This window comes from Hyaena hyaena, unplaced genomic scaffold (assembly GCF_003009895.1).
Source record: "Hyaena hyaena isolate Hyena2069 unplaced genomic scaffold, ASM300989v1 scaffold_48, whole genome shotgun sequence".
NCBI lineage: Eukaryota > Metazoa > Chordata > Mammalia > Carnivora > Hyaenidae > Hyaena > Hyaena hyaena.
The window spans coordinates 4,552,425-4,572,993 of NW_024080680.1; the positions used below are offsets into that span (position 1 = coordinate 4,552,425).

At 39.5% G+C, this 20,569-nt stretch overlaps 1 protein-coding gene across 15 annotated transcripts in view; it reads right to left on the reverse strand.

Moving 5' to 3' along the window:
- Positions 1 to 672: 672 nt before the first annotated feature.
- The window catches only part of MITF (melanocyte inducing transcription factor), a 224,444-nt gene continuing 204,547 nt past the window's right edge, over positions 673 to 20,569 (reverse strand). For 11 of the 15 annotated variants that reach the window (XM_039230569.1, XM_039230572.1, XM_039230571.1 and 8 more), the window contains 4 exons: positions 19,347 to 19,421; positions 12,960 to 13,035; positions 9,728 to 9,875; positions 673 to 4,254 (listed from right to left, as the gene is read on the reverse strand). In XM_039230569.1, the coding sequence (XP_039086500.1) occupies positions 3,853 to 4,254; positions 9,728 to 9,875; positions 12,960 to 13,035; positions 19,347 to 19,421 (701 nt within the window). In that variant the 3' untranslated portion in view covers positions 673 to 3,852. The remainder of the gene's footprint in view (positions 4,255 to 9,727; positions 9,876 to 12,959; positions 13,036 to 19,346; positions 19,422 to 20,569) is intronic. The other 4 variants (XM_039230570.1, XM_039230579.1, XM_039230577.1 and 1 more) reach the window with 1 other exon arrangement.

The following is a 20,569-nucleotide window of genomic DNA, read 5'->3' on the forward strand; positions in this document are numbered from 1 at the left end:
ATCAAATTTAAGAAAAGGCTGACAATCAGAGCAGAAGCATTACAGGAAGTTTCTTGCTCATTTTCTCCAGAGGTTAAACCAGAATATGTTTTAAAGAGGGCAGAAGTTTAAGGTCTAGCTAGGGAATAAAGACATGTTTTGTCTGACACTTCCCAAGTCAAATCCAACATTGATCAAATGATTCCTAAGTGCTGTATTTAAAAAAAATACAGCCAGGAGCTGGCAACCTGGGTATATTAGGCTTTCATTACTGTAAATTTGTATTTTAAAAACCCAGTATCTTTTTCGTAAATATGCAAGGGCTTCTCTGACAATTTCTCTTTTTGTAAAGCCACCTCTCACTAAAACATGTTAAATAAAACTCCTATATGTAAAATGAATTCTTGGCATCTGGGAGTTTAAAATCTCCCCCAAATTCAGAGGTGGGGGGGAAGCTGTATAATTATAGTTCACTTGAGTGCAAGTCATAATCAGAAAATGTTTAAAACCAAAAAGTAATATCTTAGAGTGGCATTTAAAACCAAAAAAGTACTTACTGGCATTTAAAATTTTTTCATGCAATTTGTTATTCGTTAAATCAGAAGAAAATGTGCGCTACCATTTCTGATAAGGCAAGCAATATTCAAAACTGTCATTAACTAAAAAAAAAAAAAAAAAAAAACTGGCCACCACTATGTGAAAAACCAAATGCTTTAATGAGGCTATCAAGAACAACAGTTCAATTATTTCATTGGATACATTAATATCGATCCATAATATACAGTGCTATGGACCATACAGAAATTATTGCTGCATCCAACAGCAAGTGACTATATTATTAACATTACAGTACCAAGCGTCCGCAAGAGACAGTCATTTGTCATTTTTTTCAAGAAATAGGGTTTTTAAATATACTGTTATCAACACCAACGTTTCCCCAGTGCATTTTTTAAAAATATTAATAAGTGCATTCCTTTGTGCTTTATTTTATATCTCTTAACTTCCTATGTATTTATTTGTTCTTATTGCTTTATTATTTAAAAAACAACCAGAAAGAACTTTGTCATCCTATGTATTACCACGTTGGTTGTAGGGTTTTTGGCAAAGTCAAAAGGTTTGGTGTTTCCATGGCCTTACCCAGAGGCAGGTGGGCAAGTTTGGCATTTTGGTCCCTCCGTATGGAGGCCCAGCCCCGAGGCACCAGTTTGCTCTCGGGGATGGGGGGAGCGGTGTGGATCCTTCTCTCATCACAAATGGCGACCCCAAACCACCGCTTCTTGGCTACAACAAATCCACACTCGATTTGGCAAAAAAGAAATAAATAAAACCACCCCCGAGGCTGCAGCATTCTCCTGGGCTTACTCACCCGCCAATCCCAGAAATTGTCTCTTAAGAAAAGGGGGACAGGGAAGCAGGCGACAGTGAGCTCAGGAGTTGCGAAAGTCAGGACAGTGGTACAAGATGCCATGCTTCCTCTCAACAGAGCTTTCTATGAGGTCACTTGGCCCTGGCCACATTCCCTGGGCCAGGGGCTAGTCAACCTTGCTCCATTTTTTTAAGAGCCCTCAAAATCACCTAAAGAAAACAAGCATCATACCATCGCAATCTTTGACTTCTTCACCCAGCTGCCCTCCCCCCACAGAGATATGAAGAGAAAAATAGACAATGCTATGATTGTATCAATGAACACTATGGTACAATTAGCTGTTCATGCAGATTTGCATCACTATTCTAGGAAAAGAGCTATACAATTAAGGGGATTGAAAGAATGGGAATTAATTTTCCCTACCCCCTTAAGTAATAAAGCTATAAAACTGATAGCATCATCAATGTTTCCAAGGATTCTCGTTGCCCAACGTGCATGGGAACTATGCAGTCGATTATTTTCACGGAAGCCACCCATTCATACACCTGACAATCACACCTCCTCTTTGAACCTCCAATACCCATCCACCAATTCAGATTTGATATTTAAACTCGTTTTCTTTAAAAAAAAAAAAAAAAACCTCCTGAATAAGGTTTCCTGATGAAAGAAGTTGGCACTCTGTCACTAAAATATATTTAATATTAAAAATATCTGAAGGAAAATTGGAAGCTCTTATATTGTCTACATAGGCACCATGCTCCATGATCCTCTTGACTATAGATACCATCTTGAAACTGTCTCCTATATTACAGTTCAGTCAGTGCTAGTCCAAAAAAGACTACTGCTATATTTAAGGCACTTCATTCTGAATGGATATGCTTTATGCCACTTGCTATTCAATTGTAGGCTGCTACTGAGAAATTCCATTCAACAGCCTGGCTCTTAACACCATATGTCAGCTGTATAAAACACGTAGGCCAGATAGATTACATGTAACACTACTATTATTGCATAGGACTACACAATATAATGCACTGAGACTAACTTACAACATTGCTGCTTGTTAAAACACTGTCATCAAGTAACAGTAATTTGCCAATACAGTATTTCTCTCCTTCAAAAAAAATTCAGCAAGTTTGCTGAAATAAACCCCAATTTAAATGACTACAACGGGCGTTATTAACGCTATGGTTATCAGTCTCCAAGAATATTGCTACTTTTATATCACTAAAAATAAATATGTAAGTTTATTCTCTCTAGAAAGCTGGTTTTAACCTATTAATACTACACCTTAAATGTGTGGAAAAAACAGTTCTGAGTGAGACTGTAATATACAAAATATTCGCAAAGCTCTCTTGAAACACAAGACCTTGCATAAAAGTTTTCTTTCATGTGTGTACAAAGGATGCGGAAAACCACCAGTGAGTTGTAAAAATATTGAAAACTTGCCATCTTAAGATGCGTACTTTTACAAATGAATACAAACATATTGAAAAGAACGATGATAGTAAAGAATCTGTACAAGTCAAATGAACAAGAAAACATAATTTAAAAATAAAAATAGGAAAGCTGATTAGAAATGTGCCCAGTTTGGTTTTCTTATCAAAAGTGAAATTGAAGAGGGGGAAAAAAAACCAGGACAACTTTCAGGGCTCCTCAGTATTTTCCTTTGAGAGGACACGCAATTTCTTTTCAAACTAAAATAGATCTTATGGAAAACTGAATCACACTCATTGATGACGGGAACTGTAACAGAACAGAGAGTGAAAGACAGCAAGATTAGACCCCATGTTTCAGAGCCTTGGTCTCTAACCCTTCAATTTCACTTGCACCTAAGTATGGTACAGCAGTTACATTTTCTAACCAGACAATCCTCATGAAATTGGTTGCACTTTTTTTTTTTCCTTTTATAGAATATTGTATTGCCTTAAACAATTCGCAGCAGAAAGACTAAACAGTGTTAGAAAGGTACTGGATCTTTAAGGCAGTACCGATGAATCAACACATTTACAAAATTAAAAAGGGTTAGTGTGGATTTCTTTTCTTTTTTTCTTTCCTCAATCTCTTTCTCTCTGGGGTTTTTTCTTTGTTTGTTTGTTTTGTTTATTTTTTGGTTGGTTTACATTCTCTCGATTAAACTTTACACTTAATTTCCAAAGATGTCACAGGCATAAAAATCTCAAACCAAGTCTCCCCTGAATAAAAATGGACAGAAATTTCTCTGATGCAAAAACCCTCTTGCTCATAAAGTCCGGGGGTGAATTCAGTTCACAGATACGGTACACTTATCGTACAATACTTTGGAGGCATTTGTAGTTGTAAAATAGAATATACAAGTCCGTTTCACAAAATTCTAAAAATAAAATATATCCTGGGCTATTGATAAAGCATGAAAAAAAATTTTCATATTAAAGGAAAATTATCAAGAAAACCCCTTCAGGTAAATTATGAAACCTACGAATCAAGAAAGGAAGCAGTTTCGGACAGTGCAGAGCATGGACCACCTGCTAACAAGCATGCTCAGTTTCCTCCATGCTCATGCTGCTCCTTCGGCTGCTGGCTTTGGAGGCTCCGGGAGACACCGACGAGAGGAGCGGGTCAGTTACGCCAACGGGAGAAAGAGTGTCGTCCATCAGGATGTCTTCCAGTTTGGAGCCCATTTTCGTGGGGACGCTATAGGCCTGGCTGCCCTCGGTCCCGGCCCCAAGGCTGTTGTTGAAGGTGATGGTGCCATCTGTGAGATCGAGTGTCGTCGTACAAGGTAGGTCTGGGTGGTGCGGAAGGAGGTCTTGGCTGCAGTTCTCGAGAGCAGGTTCCTGCTTGATGATCCGATTCACCAGATCTGGAGAGCAGAGGCCCGTTGACGGGATAAGCGAAAGTCCGTGAGCTCGAGCCTGCATTTCAAGTTCCTAAAATAAAAGTAAACAGTCAGATGCTGATAAATGGGGGAGTACAGAGGATTTTAGGGCAGTGACAGTCAGTACTGTACAGGATACTACAATGAGGCATACGTGTCCTTCTGCATTTGCTCAAACCCGTAGGATGTCCCAACAGTGAACTCCAATATAAAGAGGGACTTTGGGGGATGATGTTGTGCAGTGCAGGTCCATCAGTGATGGCGAACGTACCACTCTGGTGGGGGATGGTGACAGCGGCAGAGGCTATACATGTGGGAGGGCAAGAAGGATATGGGGAATATGTCTTTACCTTCTCAGTTTTCCTGTGAACCTAAAATTTCTCTAAAAAGCAAAGTATTAAAAAAGAACCACACATTTAGAGGGGGGGAAAAACCCAATACATTATGAAAACAATTATTTTGCTCTTTTAATTAATAAATGCCAGGGCGCCTGGGTGGCTCTGTCAGTTAAGCATCCGACTTCAGCTCAGGTCGTGATCTTGTGGTCTGTGAGTTCAAGCCCAGCATCAGGCTCTGTGCTGCCAACTCAGAGCTTGGAGCCTGCTTCGGATTCTATGTCCCCCGCTCTCTCTGTCTCTTCCCTGCTCAAGATCTGTCTCTCAACAATGAACAAACGTTAAAAAAAAGTTCAATTTTTAAGAAATGTTAATTCTTAAATTTTGAGAAATGGTATTTCTTAAAGTATAGGAATCACTGATCAAGGACAGGATTTTTAGGTGGTATACGCACTTCATTATCTATTAATAAAACTGAGACTGTCTCTCCCATATAGCAATATACATGAAAACAAATTTTTAAAAACACAAAAATAAAAATAAACATAAAAACAAAATTTCAAAATGTGAGATTAAAGGAAAATATTCAGTAAATAATATAGTTCTGGGGTCCCACCACTGTGAACACACATCCAAGGCACTGAGACATTTTAAAATACCCAGGGAGGGGCACCTGGGTGGCTCAGTCAGTTAAATGTCCAACTTTGGCTCAGGACATGATCTCACGGTTCATGAGTTCAAATTCCGTGTCAGGCTCTGTGCTGACAGCTCAGAGTCTGAAGCCTGCTTCTGACTCTCTCTGCTCCTCCCTAACTCTCACGGTGTCTCTCTCTCTCTCTCTCCCTCTCTCCCTCTCTCAAATAAATAAACATTAAAAAAAAGTTTTTAGATACCCAAACAGCGCACTACTCAGAGAAGTACCAAATTCAAGATGGTTCACAGTTTCACCATTAAATGGCGCTACATTCTTTTCCATTGCATCATAATCACTGCAAAGCCAGGTCTTCGATGGTTGCTGTGATAAAAAGTAAGAACTGCACGAAAATCAAGGAATGAGAGTTGAGGGTGGCACTGTTCAACAGGGTTCCAAGGCTAAAGAGGCCATGTGTGCCCATCAGACACACGCATCCCATTATGTGGTAAGTAGTGTGGTTATTTAAAAATAAAATAAAAATGCTATTTTTTTTCAGTCAGTTTATAGGTTTTATAATTTCAAATGGCTGCTAAGTTATTAGGACCCAAATATTCAATAAGCTGTTTGGACCTAACAAAGAAATGGTAGAAATTTCTTTGGTCTGGGGTGCAGTGATAAAAAACTAAGGGTACCATGAGCTAATAAAGTCGAGGTAGTAGCAGCAAAAGTTCTACACAAATGACTTAGGTTTGAAACATCACTTAATTCATCTTACCAAGGTCAAGGGAAGTTTTTGCTTGTTTGTTTGTCTGTTTGTTTAATCCCAAAAGAAAGTTCTTATAGGGAGGATGGATGAATAATTTCTTTCTATACTTCTTCATATCCTTCCTATTTTGGGGTGCACTGAAAAACTCACAAGTTCAAGTCCTAACCCCAACACCTCAGAATGTGACTATGTATGGAGATACTCTTTTTGTTTTACTTTTTTTAAATGTATTTTTGAGAGAGAGAGAGAGAGTGCATGTGCATGAAGGAGAGCAGGGGAGGGGGAGAGAGAGAGAAGTAGGCTGAGGATCCAAAGCAGGCAGGCTCCACACTGTCAGCACAGAGCCCGATGCTGGGCTTTAACCCATGAACTGTGAGATCATGACCTAACCTGAAGTCAGAAGCCTAAGGCACCCAGATGCCCCTGGAGATACTGTTTTTAAAGAGGTAATTAACTTAAATGAGGTCATGTGGGTGGGCTCTAATCCAACATCCAAAAGGACCCATGTCCTCCTAAGAAGAGGAGATTAGGACACAGAGAAACACCCAGGTAAGATCATGAGAAAACACAAGAAAAAGGCAGCCTCTAAGAGAAGTACAGAAAACCAAGTCTGCCCATGTTCTGACCTTGGATTTCTAGCCTCCAGAACCCTGAGATGCTATGTTTCTGGTATTTAAACCACTCTGTGATATTTGTTACAGCAGCCTGAGCAGACTAAGACACTTCGTGTCACAGCCTCGTCTCTCCTGGTTCGCTATCTCAAAATGCCTTCCAAGCAAGCGCTTTCCATTCTTCCTGAGTATCCCTGGACCCTCTGAAGATGAACCCAAATGACTCTCTATGAGCATTCTGTTTCTCCACGCCAAGGCGATCCTTTCTAAGCTTGCCATATGCTAACATAATAATGACAGGAAATAACATTTGAAGCAAGTCACCTTGCCTCACGAAGGAGGGAAGAGCAGCCTCCAATGTGGCCCGGCCATCCAACCTCTGCCCATGAGCCTCAAAACACATGTTCCTGAAAAGCCACGTTCAGTCTGTAGTAAAGATCATTCAGTTTGCAAGATCATTCTCTGGATGCATGACAATTAAGAGACAGGAGCCTGACATGTCACCTGAGTACGTGCACGTTCCCGTGCACAATCTCCAGAAACACGAGTCTCTCCAGGCATCGTTTTAAACCCCTGGGCTGTTTAATACAATTACAGTTCCAATGATATGAAGGCTTCATGCTCTTTCTTCTGTAAAAATTTCTGCATGCATCACTTAGAGTAAAAATGAAAAGAAGCCCTTAGGCCCAAGGTGAAAACATGCACTACTGTAAATCTACACCAGTATAGTGTGCTAATAAGAACAGATCTCCACACATGCAGTTCGTCTTTAAAGAAAAAAAAAAAAAAAGCCAGATTAAAAGAGGCAAACATCTTACTCTGATCTTTTGTTGTTTAATTAAAAATGTTTATCAGCTGATTAAAGCGTCACTTAGATTTCTAAACAATGTGATAAATCTCATCTGGAGAACTCAGGCTCACTGCACGGCAGAGCTTTCCTAGTTAATAATGTTTTCCGTGATATGCAAAAGTTCGAAAGGCTGCCTCACGCTGTCATTGGGAGAAACCCAAGACATCATCACCGTGGAATTTCTAATCCACACATTTCACAATATTCCATTCCACATGAAGAGACATGTTAGGAAGCTTAAAACAAAACCTAACTTCTCTTCCAAAACCCTTCCTATGTTTTTAACATTTGTATAAGGAAATAACACATTTAGTACAAGCTGCTTTTATAAATGGGGATGTTAAGTTCAAGAGAAAAAGACCTGGGGCTACTTATTGAAGAGATCGAACATAAAACAAACAAAAACCAAAAGAAAGATTAAACAAAAGAAGTATTTTCAAATGACAAGCAATCTCTACTGTACTATGGACATTCTCAAATGCACCCCCTAGAGGAGAATTGTCTTCTGCTGCCCTGACCCAGGGCTGAAGAACACTGTGTTGAAATGAAAGAAGTGACATATGGAAATGTCAACAGTGTTATGGGGCATTCGAAAGATCATCGGAGACTATTTTTACAAATGAATTACTCTGTTAAAGAGGTTCAAGGTCCAGGATTAACACCACCAGATAAAACACAATGCTGCCTGAAGGGTCAGACTGTGCTTTGGTGTTCCACCAACAGTTGCACTGGACACCTGAAAAAATGGTACAAGGTGGGTCCATCTACTCAAGAAGAATCTGTTCTGTTAACTGCGTCTTACTGGTGGATTGCATGCAAAGTCAGCAGGTAAATGAAAATCACTTCTGCAAACTCCTTTGGTCATTAGCAGAGTCCGTTTTTCTTTCTCTTCTTCCAGACAGTCTCAGAGGAAGTTATGTTCACACTCAGCATGAGAGCCCACGTGCCTGAGAGAAGTACCAAGAGCTGATACTACAGAAAGACCACCCCATCTCACACTTCACACTTGTACATCCAGCCAGTACACAGAATGAGAGATGACTTCCACTCATCATTAACATTAGGATTTCTCCCTCTAAGAATGAACAGTGTGAGTTATAGATACGTATGTTATCATTTCACTACCTGTAACTGTTTCTAAAATTTGTCATCTTGATGATAAGATCTTCTGGATGTCCTTAAGTTCCTTACACACGGGGGCTTTGACCAGAGACTACATAACCCCATCAAATCCCAAGGTATCTTGGAATTTAACAACTACAGTCAGTTCTCATTATTTGAGGTAATTATTGTGATAGACTGAACGTTTGTATTCCTCCCCTCCCCCAAATTCATACACTGAAATCTAATCCCTAACATGATACATGGGGAGGTAGGGCATTGGACAGTGATTTGATTATGATGGTGGAGCTCTCAGGAACAGGATTTCTGCCCTTGTAAAAGAGACACACCAGAGGGCTCCCTCCCTCCGCTGCTACCTTAGCATCCAGTGAGACTACAGACTACAGCTGTCGACGAAACAGAAAGCAGGCTGTCATCAGACACTGAATCTACCTGCACCTTGATCTTGGACTTCAGGGTCTCCAGAATTTTGAGAGACAATGCTTGTTGTGAGAGCCACCCAATCTATAGTATTTTTGTTACAGCAGCCCGTATAGACTAAGACAGTCATGCTCTACAAAGTCACTCTGAGCCCTGAGTTAGTAAATACCAAATGATTATTCCCAGAGGAAATACGGGGTTAAGTTTCTGTGAGTGTCCAACCACAACGTTTTCATCAACTTATCCACACATAACCTTGTTTTATGTCTAAAGACACCGTATTTAATACATAACACAGATGCAGTAACATCAAACTCACAGTCAACAGCACTGTAACTCACATACGAAGGAAACTTATCTCCATAAAACACATCAGAGCCTTCTCGTGCTCTGGACATCAGACAGCTTCAGCACTATACGTGGGGGCCATTTTAAGTAGCAAAATTCACCCACAAAACCCACAACAATGTGGGGGAAAAAAAGCAGTGGACTGAGGACCACAAAAGGGATGCATGTTTATAGTGTGAGCTGAAAGAAGACAGCAGGTCATTGCCTTGTTCAGCCTTAACTCAAATCTTCCCCTTTGAGCACAATGACCACAAAAGCAGTCTAAATGTGGGTCTTGGAATTATAGTAGATTTTTAACGCACAGGCAAATTCACAAGTAGGGAGTTCATGAATCATGAGTATCTACTATATTAAGATCAGTGCGTCGAGTCCCCCATGGCTTATTAGACAGCCTCTCCTCCCACCTCCAAGTCGGTGGCACTTGGTCCGTGCCCCATACCTGTATCCTGAGCAACAAGTGCCGGTTGGCATGCTCCAGTTTCTTCTGTCGGGTTTCAAGTTCCTTGGCACGCTGCTGTTCTCGTTGCAACTTTCGAATATAGTCCACGGAGGCTTTCAGTATGGTTCCCTTGTTCCAGCGCATGTCTCTGTAATGCAGACAGAAGAGGGTAGCCTGTGTCAAGATGGGAGGCGCACGGAGAATTCATGCGGCAGCGCATTCCATTTCTAAAGGCAGGTAACAATGGCGGTTGATGACAGCTGTCATTCACAGAGTGCTTGCCACGTGCCAGACACTGTCCACCCACGTCTTACACATTATCTTACTTAACCCAGACGAGCACCTTGAGAGGGAGGGACATCGTGCACGTGTGGAAACAAGACACTCTTCATTTTGCCCTCGCTCACAGAGCTACTACAAGATGGGAGTCAGGACTTATATTTAGGTCTGCTGATTACAAAAATCAGTGTTCTTAAAAACTCTATAAAATAGTTAAAGGTTTCTAGGACTATCAAAGTTAACTCATTCGGACACACAGAATAAGCTACAGTTAAAAAAATATTCCGTGAGATCCTACTACTAGACTGTGGGAAGCATAAAAGTGGTCTCCTTGGAGTTTCTCATGAATATTCATGGCCAAGTTATCTAACCTCTCTCTGTGTCCCAATTTCTTCATCTATAACATGATGATACTAAACATGTATGAGCAGCCTTGCAGGTATGTTACTGGAATCTAAGGGGGCTTGGTACATGAATGTGCTATGAAAAGTTTAGAATGCCATTCAAATGACAGGGCAAGCACTGTGTTAAGGGCTCAACATGACAATTATCATGGCTACCTTGAAACAGCATTTACTATGCATCAGGTACATTTTAAAGTGTTTTGCAGCTCATTTAATCATAACTACTTCAATGGCTAGGCACTGGTATCATCCCCATTTTACAGATTGGGAAACAAAGGCACAGAGAGGTAAAGGACGCAAGGTCACACAGCTAGGAAGCAGAAGAGCCAGAAAGTCTAGAGCGTCTGGCTCTAGGCTCCCATTTACTAAACCACAGTATTGTTCCTCTTACGTGGCTGAGTTCTTAGAACAATCAGACTAGGAAGGAATATTGTGAACCACCGCCCCTCACCTATTTTCTTCTTCTTTTTTTTTTTAAACAGAGGAGGAAAATCAAGTATAAGAATTCAAGTGTCTTCCCTAAGATCACGTATCTAGTAAGGGACTATTTTGGAATTCAAACTCAAGCAGCCTGAGCTTGGTACCTTTCAGTTTTTAATCACTGTAGCTGTAATGTGTTCATATACAAGGAAATTAAGAACACCATTAAAATGCAGGTAAAAGTGAGCTGAAACATTTAGAGCACTCCAGAAAAATAATTAAGAATCAAATTATAATTACATAGGTGGTATTTCTGTAGTACATTACATTCATCTGAGCTCTTTCACAGTGTTCTTGACGACAACGAGGACAATGAAAAGCAAAACAAAACAAAAACAATGTATGAAAACTCTCTACTCCATCATCTATAGCCATTTGAGGCAGATCAGAAGTATCAGGTGGGATGTGTGAATGGAGAGCCATTAAAACAAGTCACCAAGTAATTGATCCTCATATGGATTCGATGAAGAACAAAACAGAAGTTCTCCCACGAGAGGCAGACTTACGGCCCCTCGAGAATTTCCCCGAGGTTCATCCCTGGGGTCAGGGCACCAAAGATGGCTATGCAGGGAGGGCGCACGGCGCTGGCTTGTTTAACATTCAGGGCTCAGATCAAAGTAACCGACACTCGAGCAGCCAGAGAGAAACGTAACCATAATGGAAGATGCCTTAACTAGGCCGGTAAGTTGAAAAACTCATGTTGAAACATGTGAGCAGCCATTCAGTTTTTAAGAAGTGACTATTTCAACCAATTATCTTGGGTTTTGCTTTCTTGTGACATCCAATCAATCAATTATGCTTTTCTTGTAATGAGAGCATTTTTTCACACAGAACTGTATAAAGATTCTCAGTATAAAAATCAATGAAAGCAGATCTGCTATAGGGGAGGAGAGCGTGTGGGGCTGAGACCCTGGTCCACGAGGCTGTACCTCTGTAGCAACCCAGGGCCTGTTCCAGAAACCTGGTAGGGAAAAACCCCCATTAGAGATTGTGGTCCATTTATCTTAAAACAATGCCTACAATTAAAGATCATTATCAGTTCCGATTATAAACACATAAGTATTCTAATACAATAGAGAAAGAAGATATGCAAATAGAGGCTTTCACTGCAGCCCCATAATTTCATAATATGTTGCTAAAGAGATGCACATGCTACAGTTTAAAAGAATATGCTAAAAAGTGAAAGCTGATAAAGAACAGGAAAATGGGAATTCAATTTCAACTATCATGCAAGACTGACTATAGGAAATGAAGGTCGCAGCCCCTCAGTAGGATAAATTTGTGCGGCAGAACTGAGAGTTTGAATGTTCTGAGTTTCAAAATGGCTTTTCCTTGAAACCTGGCAAAGCAAAATGTGGATGATGGAAATTGTGCTTGAACATTCATCAAAGCCACCTTACAATGGGCCATGATTTTATTTTATTTTGCCACAAATTCCCTGACAATAACATGAATAGCAAATTTAATAAGCCTTGCATGAATAATGCTTGATTTCATCTTTATATTTTATTAGGTGGCTAAAAGGTCCTATTCAAAGGCTAATTTCAGACAATGCCACTGGGGCCCACAAAAAAACGTATATATCCTCTGGCCTCTTACGTCTAAGAGGCCACTTTCTAGTGGATAAAAATTGTGTACCTGTTGTCCTACTTGCTGACATGGTAGGAAAATTATCTTTACAACTGTTCTCTCCATCGGAAAGGTGAGGGGGAAGGTAGGCAGAGACTGGAAGCTGAAATCCAAATCTACTGACCTGTACTTAAAAGAGATTTTAAAAATTACCTTTTTCTAAACTGGTGAAGCATATAAAGGGCAGGCAAGTTTTCAAAAAATAGTATTTTTTTGACCTTTTGGCTTTTGAGTGTTAGATGTGGAATCTCCCATACCAGCTCTTGGCGCCCACGGATGCTCCATGAGCTCTCAAGTACACCAGACCAGAAACCAAAGGGACGGGGGAGGGGGCTGTTTTCTGACTCTGGTTTTTAGAACTGTGCCTTTTCTGCAACATATGAATAAGCATTAAGCACCCCAAAAATAGAGAATGCAGATTAACATGGAATTGTACTCACGGATCATTGGACTTGGGAATCAAGGTACCTAGTTCTTTAATGCGATCATTTATGTTAAATCGTCTTCTTCGTTCAACTTCAAGAAAAGAGCACAGGAAGGGACTGTCAGTAACAGCACGACATACACATGAAGCATATCTCGTTAAAGCCATGTACCATTAGCCTGGCCAGCCTAAGGCAACATAACCCGGATCTGTATTTCCCGTTACTATCATGTTTTGGGGACTGAGATTCAAGGGCTGCCAAACACATAGCTACCTTTGTACAGAATTCTATCATTTACAGAGTCCTGAGACTATAATTTCTCCTTTGATCCCATAACAGCCTGACAATGGAGGTAAGTATCTTCAGTGATAAATGACAAAACTACTTTGGGGGAATATTAATATTAGGGACTGGATAAGGACACCCAGCAGCAAATGAAAATAGCTTGAACTCAACCCTGACCATTCAGATTAGGGGCAGCCAACATTTTCTACAGGGCCAGATACTGAGGACTTTGGGCTTTGAGGGTCAACTGGCAAAACTGAAGATGTTATGTAGATACTTACATAACAAAAGAGAAAATAAATTTCTTTTGTTTCCTGACCACATTCAAAATGTGATAATAGGGGCACGTGGGTGGCTCAGTCGGTTAAGTGTCCATCTTCAGCTCAGGTCATGATCTCGTGGTTCGTGGGTTCCAGCCCCACGTTGGGCTCTGTGCTGACGGCCAGCTCAGAGCCTGGAGCCTGTTTCAGATTCTGTGTCTCCCTCTCTCTCTGACCCTCCGCTGCTCACGCTCTCTCTCTCTCAGAAATAAACATTAAAATAATTTTTTTTAAAAAACAAAATGTGATAATATTAACTGGATACAATTTATTTATTTATTTTTGTTGCAATGCCAGTCTACTAACAAGAAGCACTGGATGCCAGAATTTGGATTTTATATAATTCTCACATATCAGAAAATATTCTTTTGATTTTTTTAACCATTTAAAAATCTAAGAAACATTCTTAGCCTACAGGCTATACAAAACTCCGTGCCCTCGGCCCAGTGGTGCCCAACAGATAGACAGTGCAAGTTCCTTTGGCAATTTAAAATTTTCCATGTAGGGGCGCCTGGGTGGCTTAGTCGGTTAAGCCTCCGACTTTCGCTTAGGTCATGATCTCGCGGTTCGTGGGTTCGAGCCCCGCGTCGGGCTCTGTGCTGACAGCCAGTTCAGAGCCTGGAGCCTGTTTCAGTCTGTGATTCCCTCTTTCTCTGACCCTCCCCTCCTCACATTGTCTCTCTCTCTCTCTCCTAGAAATAAATTAAAAAAAAAAAAAAAAAAAACATTAAAAATTTTTTTTTTAATTTTCCATGTAGTCCCATTGAAGAAGTAAAAAGAAAGAGGAAAAATGAACTGTACTATCACTTCAATATGTAAGCTATATAAGTTTTTTAATTAAATATTTAACATTCTTTTCTGTGTACTAAATTTTTGAAGCCCAGTGTATATTTTATAATTTTTAAAGGTTTTATTTATTTATTTTGAGAGAAAGAGAGCATGAGCAGAGGAAGGGGCAGAGTGAGGCGGGTAGAAAGAATCCCCAGCAGGCTCCATGCTGCCAGCACAGAGCCTGACGGGGGGCTTGAGCTCAAACCATGAGATCATGACCTGAACTGAAATCAAGAGGCAGATGTGTTATTAACTGACCGAGTCACCCAGGCGACCCAAAATCTAGTGTATATTTTATACTTAGAGCACAATTTGAACTAGCACATTTCAAGTGATCAACAGGCAAATGTGTTGAGTGGGTACAGCAATGGGTAAGACAATCCTAGAAGTTAAGTCTAGCTTGTTTAACTACAACATGCATCCTAATAGCATCCCTATTTTATCGATTCAGTTGCATGTTTAGCTAAATTATCATCTTCTTAGCAGAGGGTGAAACAGTAAAGTATGGGAGTTAATGTTTCTAGTTTACCTACCCTGGCAAATAAATTCCAAACTACTTAAGGTCTAATAAATTGGATTAAAACATTAATATTTTACTGTAAGCATATTATAACCTAATACATAACTATATTTGACCTATTAGTACTCCATACATTTAGGTAAATAACATATGCTATGTTCCCAATACATCCTATATTTTTTCTTAGCAGATGGATCCCTTCTATGATTAAATCAGGTATTTTAAATACTGCCTTACCATTAAACTTTTATAAAATAGAAATACTGATACTCACTGGTTCTAAAGAAGGAATTTTTGGACCTCTGGTCTTTTAGCTCACCTCCTCCAAAACTCTAAATCATGACATGTTTTCTTACTTTTCCAAGCATATAACAATCAGAAAAATCCAAACAGCAGTGAAATGCATAAAGTGAAGTAAAAGTCCCCTATGATCCAAGTAAGACCACTGTTAAGTTTCTTTTATAACCTTTGTGATGATTTTTATTCTCTAACCATGCGGCCTGCCCAGGGCACAGTTCTTGGGACTCTTCTTGATCTATATTCACTTACTCATGATCTCATTTTGTCTCATGGTTTTCTACACCACCCATACACTAATGACTAGTTGTTATTTTCAGCTCAGACAGATCCCTGGAACTCCAGACTCATATGTCTGACTACTAGATGTTTCCACAGGGAGGTCTAATGGGCAGCCCCAATACTCCAAATACAAGCTCCCAGTCTTCCATGCTCAAACGATTCCACCCAGAGGCTTTCCCACCTCATTTACTGTAACTCCATCCCTCTAGTTACTTGGGCCAAAACCTTGGAATCGATTCTGCACCTCTGTTCCTCTCACTTCTCACATCTGATCCATCATCAAAGTCTACTGGCTCTCTCTTCAAAATATTTACAGAATCTGCCCACCTTGAACCTCCACTATTACCTGATAGAAGCCACCATCACCTCTTGCCTAAGAATTACTGCAATTCTCCTAATGACTCTGTCACCCACACCTGCTGCTTCCTTTCCACTCTGGTCTATTTAGACCACAAGAGCTAGAGGAATCCTGTTAAAACCTAAGTCAGAGCATCCAACCTCTTTCAGAAAACCCGTCTATCATTTCCCACCTCAACTAGACAAAAACCCAGTCCTCAGGATCTGGTGGACCGCCATCCCTCTCACCTCATGCTCTGCTCCTCTCCCGCTCTGACTGCATCTTCTGTCATGTCTTACCTGTGTCCCACCTCCCTTCAGTCCCATGGGCTTCCTGCAATTCCTCAACCAAACCAGAATCATTCCCCACTTTAGGACTTTCCCCAGATATCTGCATGATTCTGCCCTCACCTCCCTCAGGTAGTGCCTCAAATTTACCTATAAGCCTTCTCTGACCATCCTATTTAAAACTGAACCATCACCTCACATGCCTATCTTGACACCCTATCCTGTTGCCTGTAGTTTGTTTCCTCAGAGAACCTTCTACCATCTGCATATTTCATTTGTTTCTTATACATGACTTATAATAACATAATAATATAATAATGTAATATGACATAATATAATTACATAAACAAAATGTTTTATATTGAATGTACAGTATATATTATAATATATAACCAAATGAAATATATAAATGATAGATGGTTCTATGAGGATATATATAGGTATATATATAGATGGGATACATAGAGATAGAGATAGATAGAGATAGATAGAGATAGATAGAGATAGAGATAGAGATGATAGAGATAGAGATAGAGATAGAAATAGAGATATATTCACTGCTACATTCCAATTACCCATATACATTCCAAGACCCTCAATACTAAGTATTAGATAAGAATGAGAGAGTTCAAGTAGAATTACACTAAAACTGATTCTGCATCTATCTTTTCTCACTTAACAGCATATTGTTGACATAATTTACTGTCAAAATTTAGACATACTACATTTTCTTCAATTCAGTGCCTTCCCTCCCCAATTATTTTTTATTATAAAAGTGATATATAAATTTGTAAAATATTGTAAGGCATAAAAGTGCATAAAGGAAAATGTAAAGGCCATGCAACATCTACTTGCCTGAAGAAATTGTCAATGATAAAGGTAAACTCCTAATCTTCTTCTTCCTGCACACACACATCCATAGACACACACACACACACACACACATTTATTGTATTCTTTTTACCTGATGAGATAATTATATGTATATTATCTGCCACTTACTTTTCTCACTCAGTTAATGTATTGTAGATATCCATGTAAATCAGGTAAAACAGACCAACCCCATTCTTCTTAAGAGCCACTGAGTATCCCTTATATGCATATATCATAATTTATTTACAAATACTCTACTGATGAATATTTAGACTATTTCCAATTTCTCCCTCTGTCAATGGTAGAATGAACATTTTGGCCAATGCTCATATATACATCTTATTCCTATCATGGTTTTTGTTCTATACTGGAAACACCACCTTAATGTATTTGTTTGCTCATCTATTCCATAAGCCCTTGACTCAAATGGAACCTCATAAGAATGTGAAGCCTGCTTGTCTAGTTCATTTCCATAGAGAAATGCCTCAGACATAATGAGGGTTCAATAAATAGTTATGAGTAAATAAATGTATTATTTTGCACATTTTGGTGACTACTTTTACAAGGTAAGTTATTAGAAGAGGAAGAGCTATGTCAGTGGACAATCTAACCTTGACTATTCATGTCTCTCTTTTTTTAATGTTTGTTTATTTTGAGAGGGAGAGAGAGAGTGCACACAAGTAGGAGAGGAACAGAGAGAGAAGGAGACAGAGAATCTGAAGTGGGCTCTGCACTGAAAGCAGAGAGCCCGATACGGGGCTCGAACTCTTGAGCTGTGAGATCACGACCTGAGCTGAAGTCAGACGCTTACCTGACTGAGCCACCCAGGCACCCCTTGAGTATTCATTTTACATGGTTAGATGAGATTTTAAGATTTTATTTTATAGACCTCAGAGTATGACCTAATTGTGTTTATATTTTACTGACAATCCTAAACTTGAGAGTTCAGGTGCCTAAGGAAAGGTATCGTTTTTTACAAGATCCAATGCTGTTTTCCACCTGTCAGTTAGGTGGAGTTTTGGGTAACGCCTAATGATCTTAATTCTATGTTACATGGAAAGAAGAAATGACTTAGAGTACAATTACTTGGAAGCCAGAGGAGATCTTAGATCTTAGTCCCAACCTTTGGGTTCAAAGGAGCAGAGCTTCAACAGGGAATGGCAGTATCTATTAAAAGAAAGAACCCACTCCTCTGGGGCCCAACAATTCCTCTTCTCAGTACCTGTCCTGGAGGAAGAAACTCCCATGTACACAGAGTGGTGTGTGTGCAAATGCTCACTGCGGCATTGCTTAGAACAGGGAAAAACTGATAGTAATATCAGCACTTAGCAGTAGGAGGATCACTCCATTTCACTGAGCCATGCTGCAGAATACTATACAATAGTTTTTTAAAAGGAGGCACACCTACACCAACAACAGCAAAAGTTTTTCAGGACAGATTGCTGAGTATAAAAAAGGCAAACAGCAACAAATATGGATAAGCTGATACTGCTTGTGGTAAAACAGACACTGAAAAGCCCACTATCTATTCTCGGTGTGCATGTGCACGTGCGTGTATGCTTAAACACACGGGCAGAGGCTTGGCAAGATCAACAGCAAACTGGAAAACACACAAACAATATGATGTTTAGGGATCAGAGAAGAATTCTAGCTTTATTCTATCATTTTAAATTCAGGTCTCATTCTGTCATTTTTATGAGGACAAAGCATTTATACAGAACTTACATTCTTAAAACTCAATTTAGGAAGAAGAGGACAGGGAGTCAAGAGATGAAAAACTCTTTTTAACTGTGCAGCCTCTTTTAGTTTTGTTTATGAAATAAAATCTTAAGTTCTCATAGGAAAAAGCTTAAAAATTTGATCAAGAGTAAAGTAAATGTGTTTTTAAGTGTCAGGAGACTTTTTCTTTTTAAGTCACAGGTAAAGTCAGAAATTTGGGAGGGTACCTCACCCACTGAGTCCCCTCCAGGTGATTTATTTTTTTTTCTTTCAAATCTCACTGGAGAAGGTGATCCCATCATCCCCTTTTGTTAATAAGTTCCAGTGTGAGCAACACTTATAATTGGGTAGTTGGGGATCAAGTCTCCCTCTCACAAAACACACACACACACACACACACACACACACATACACCATTACTATAAACACATAAAATAAATACTCTTCAGAATACTGGAAAAATTTCAATTTGACCAGAGATATGGGGAAATATATGTTAGTTTCTCTGAAAAACAATTTTTCTTCCACAAATTATATCTTTATAACAGCTATAGATACCAATTTCCTCCCCCCATAAGGTTTCAAATAATTTTGATATAAAGGGGAACATCCACTCCAATATCAAATATCATGAATATAAAGCCAACTTACTCAAGTTGTGATTGTCCTTTTTCTGCCTCTCTTTGGCCAATGCTCTTGCTTCAGATTCTGTGGGAAAAATACACGCTGTGCACGTGAATGAAGTAATTAGAAACTGGAACGGTTCAAGGCACACAAAGACATCAACTACAAAACATCTCATTTTCTAAATATATGGACGCTTATCTGACCAGATTCTAACCATCAAAAGAGGGTTTTTAAAATTGTGATTCTTAAAAAGCTTGCATTTTTTCCACAGCAATACTTACGAAATAAATGCAAAGACTTGGCTTCTACAAAATGATAAAAGACTAGTAACAAAAATGTCTGACATACTACAAACATACAAAAGGAAAAATAAATAACCAGAAAACTATGGAAATTTGCTGTTGATATTCTATTATCAGGAGTGGAGTTGTCTTTTCATGCAACAGAGCTTGGAAGTTATCTCTTCGAGGTCTTTTATGTTGACATAAAAACTGGGTACAGAAGCTACCACACTGGCTCTCTAACTGACTGGTGGAAATGGCGTCACTTTTTCAGAACTGGGAGCCAGGTTCCAACAGAACCTGCTGGAATGAAATTATGATCCTCAGGAGCAACTATTTACCTAGTCTGGGTTTATAAAAACAAACAGAGGAATAGGGTACTGAGGCATTTTGTGACAGCTCCACTGGAAAAGATGTATTTGCATAGCAAGTCTTGTGTGTTCTCTGTGATAAGGGATTACTTTGCACCTTTGTGGACAGCAAACCAAAACAAGAGAAAAACAGTCCTTTAGCTAATCATCCTGGGATTTTGGAACCTCTGTTATTTCCTTTTCAGAAGCGGTATCTGAAAGATTATACTACCTTAACTCAGAATCTTACCCCAAAATAGAAATCTTTTTAGCATAGCTCATAGCCACGAAAGCATATATATGTATATGTATTTATTATGCGTGTATTGTTATGTACAAATAAATTATTCAGAAGCAAGATTATTTCAGTTGGGAAGTTCGATCCAAATCATTTTCTATTTGTTTCTCACATGAGCATTACAGACAGCTTTTATTCATATACCCTCCACTTCACTATCTTATTTTTTGTTTTCTCTCTTTATTTCTTCCATTTTTTTTTCCAGTTTGCCAGCTCCACACCATGGTTTTCTGCCCTGTCAACCTCAACCCACCAACTGGACACCAGCTTCGGACAAGGCAATCCAGTGAACTTCCCTACCATCTGGTAGCTTCACCC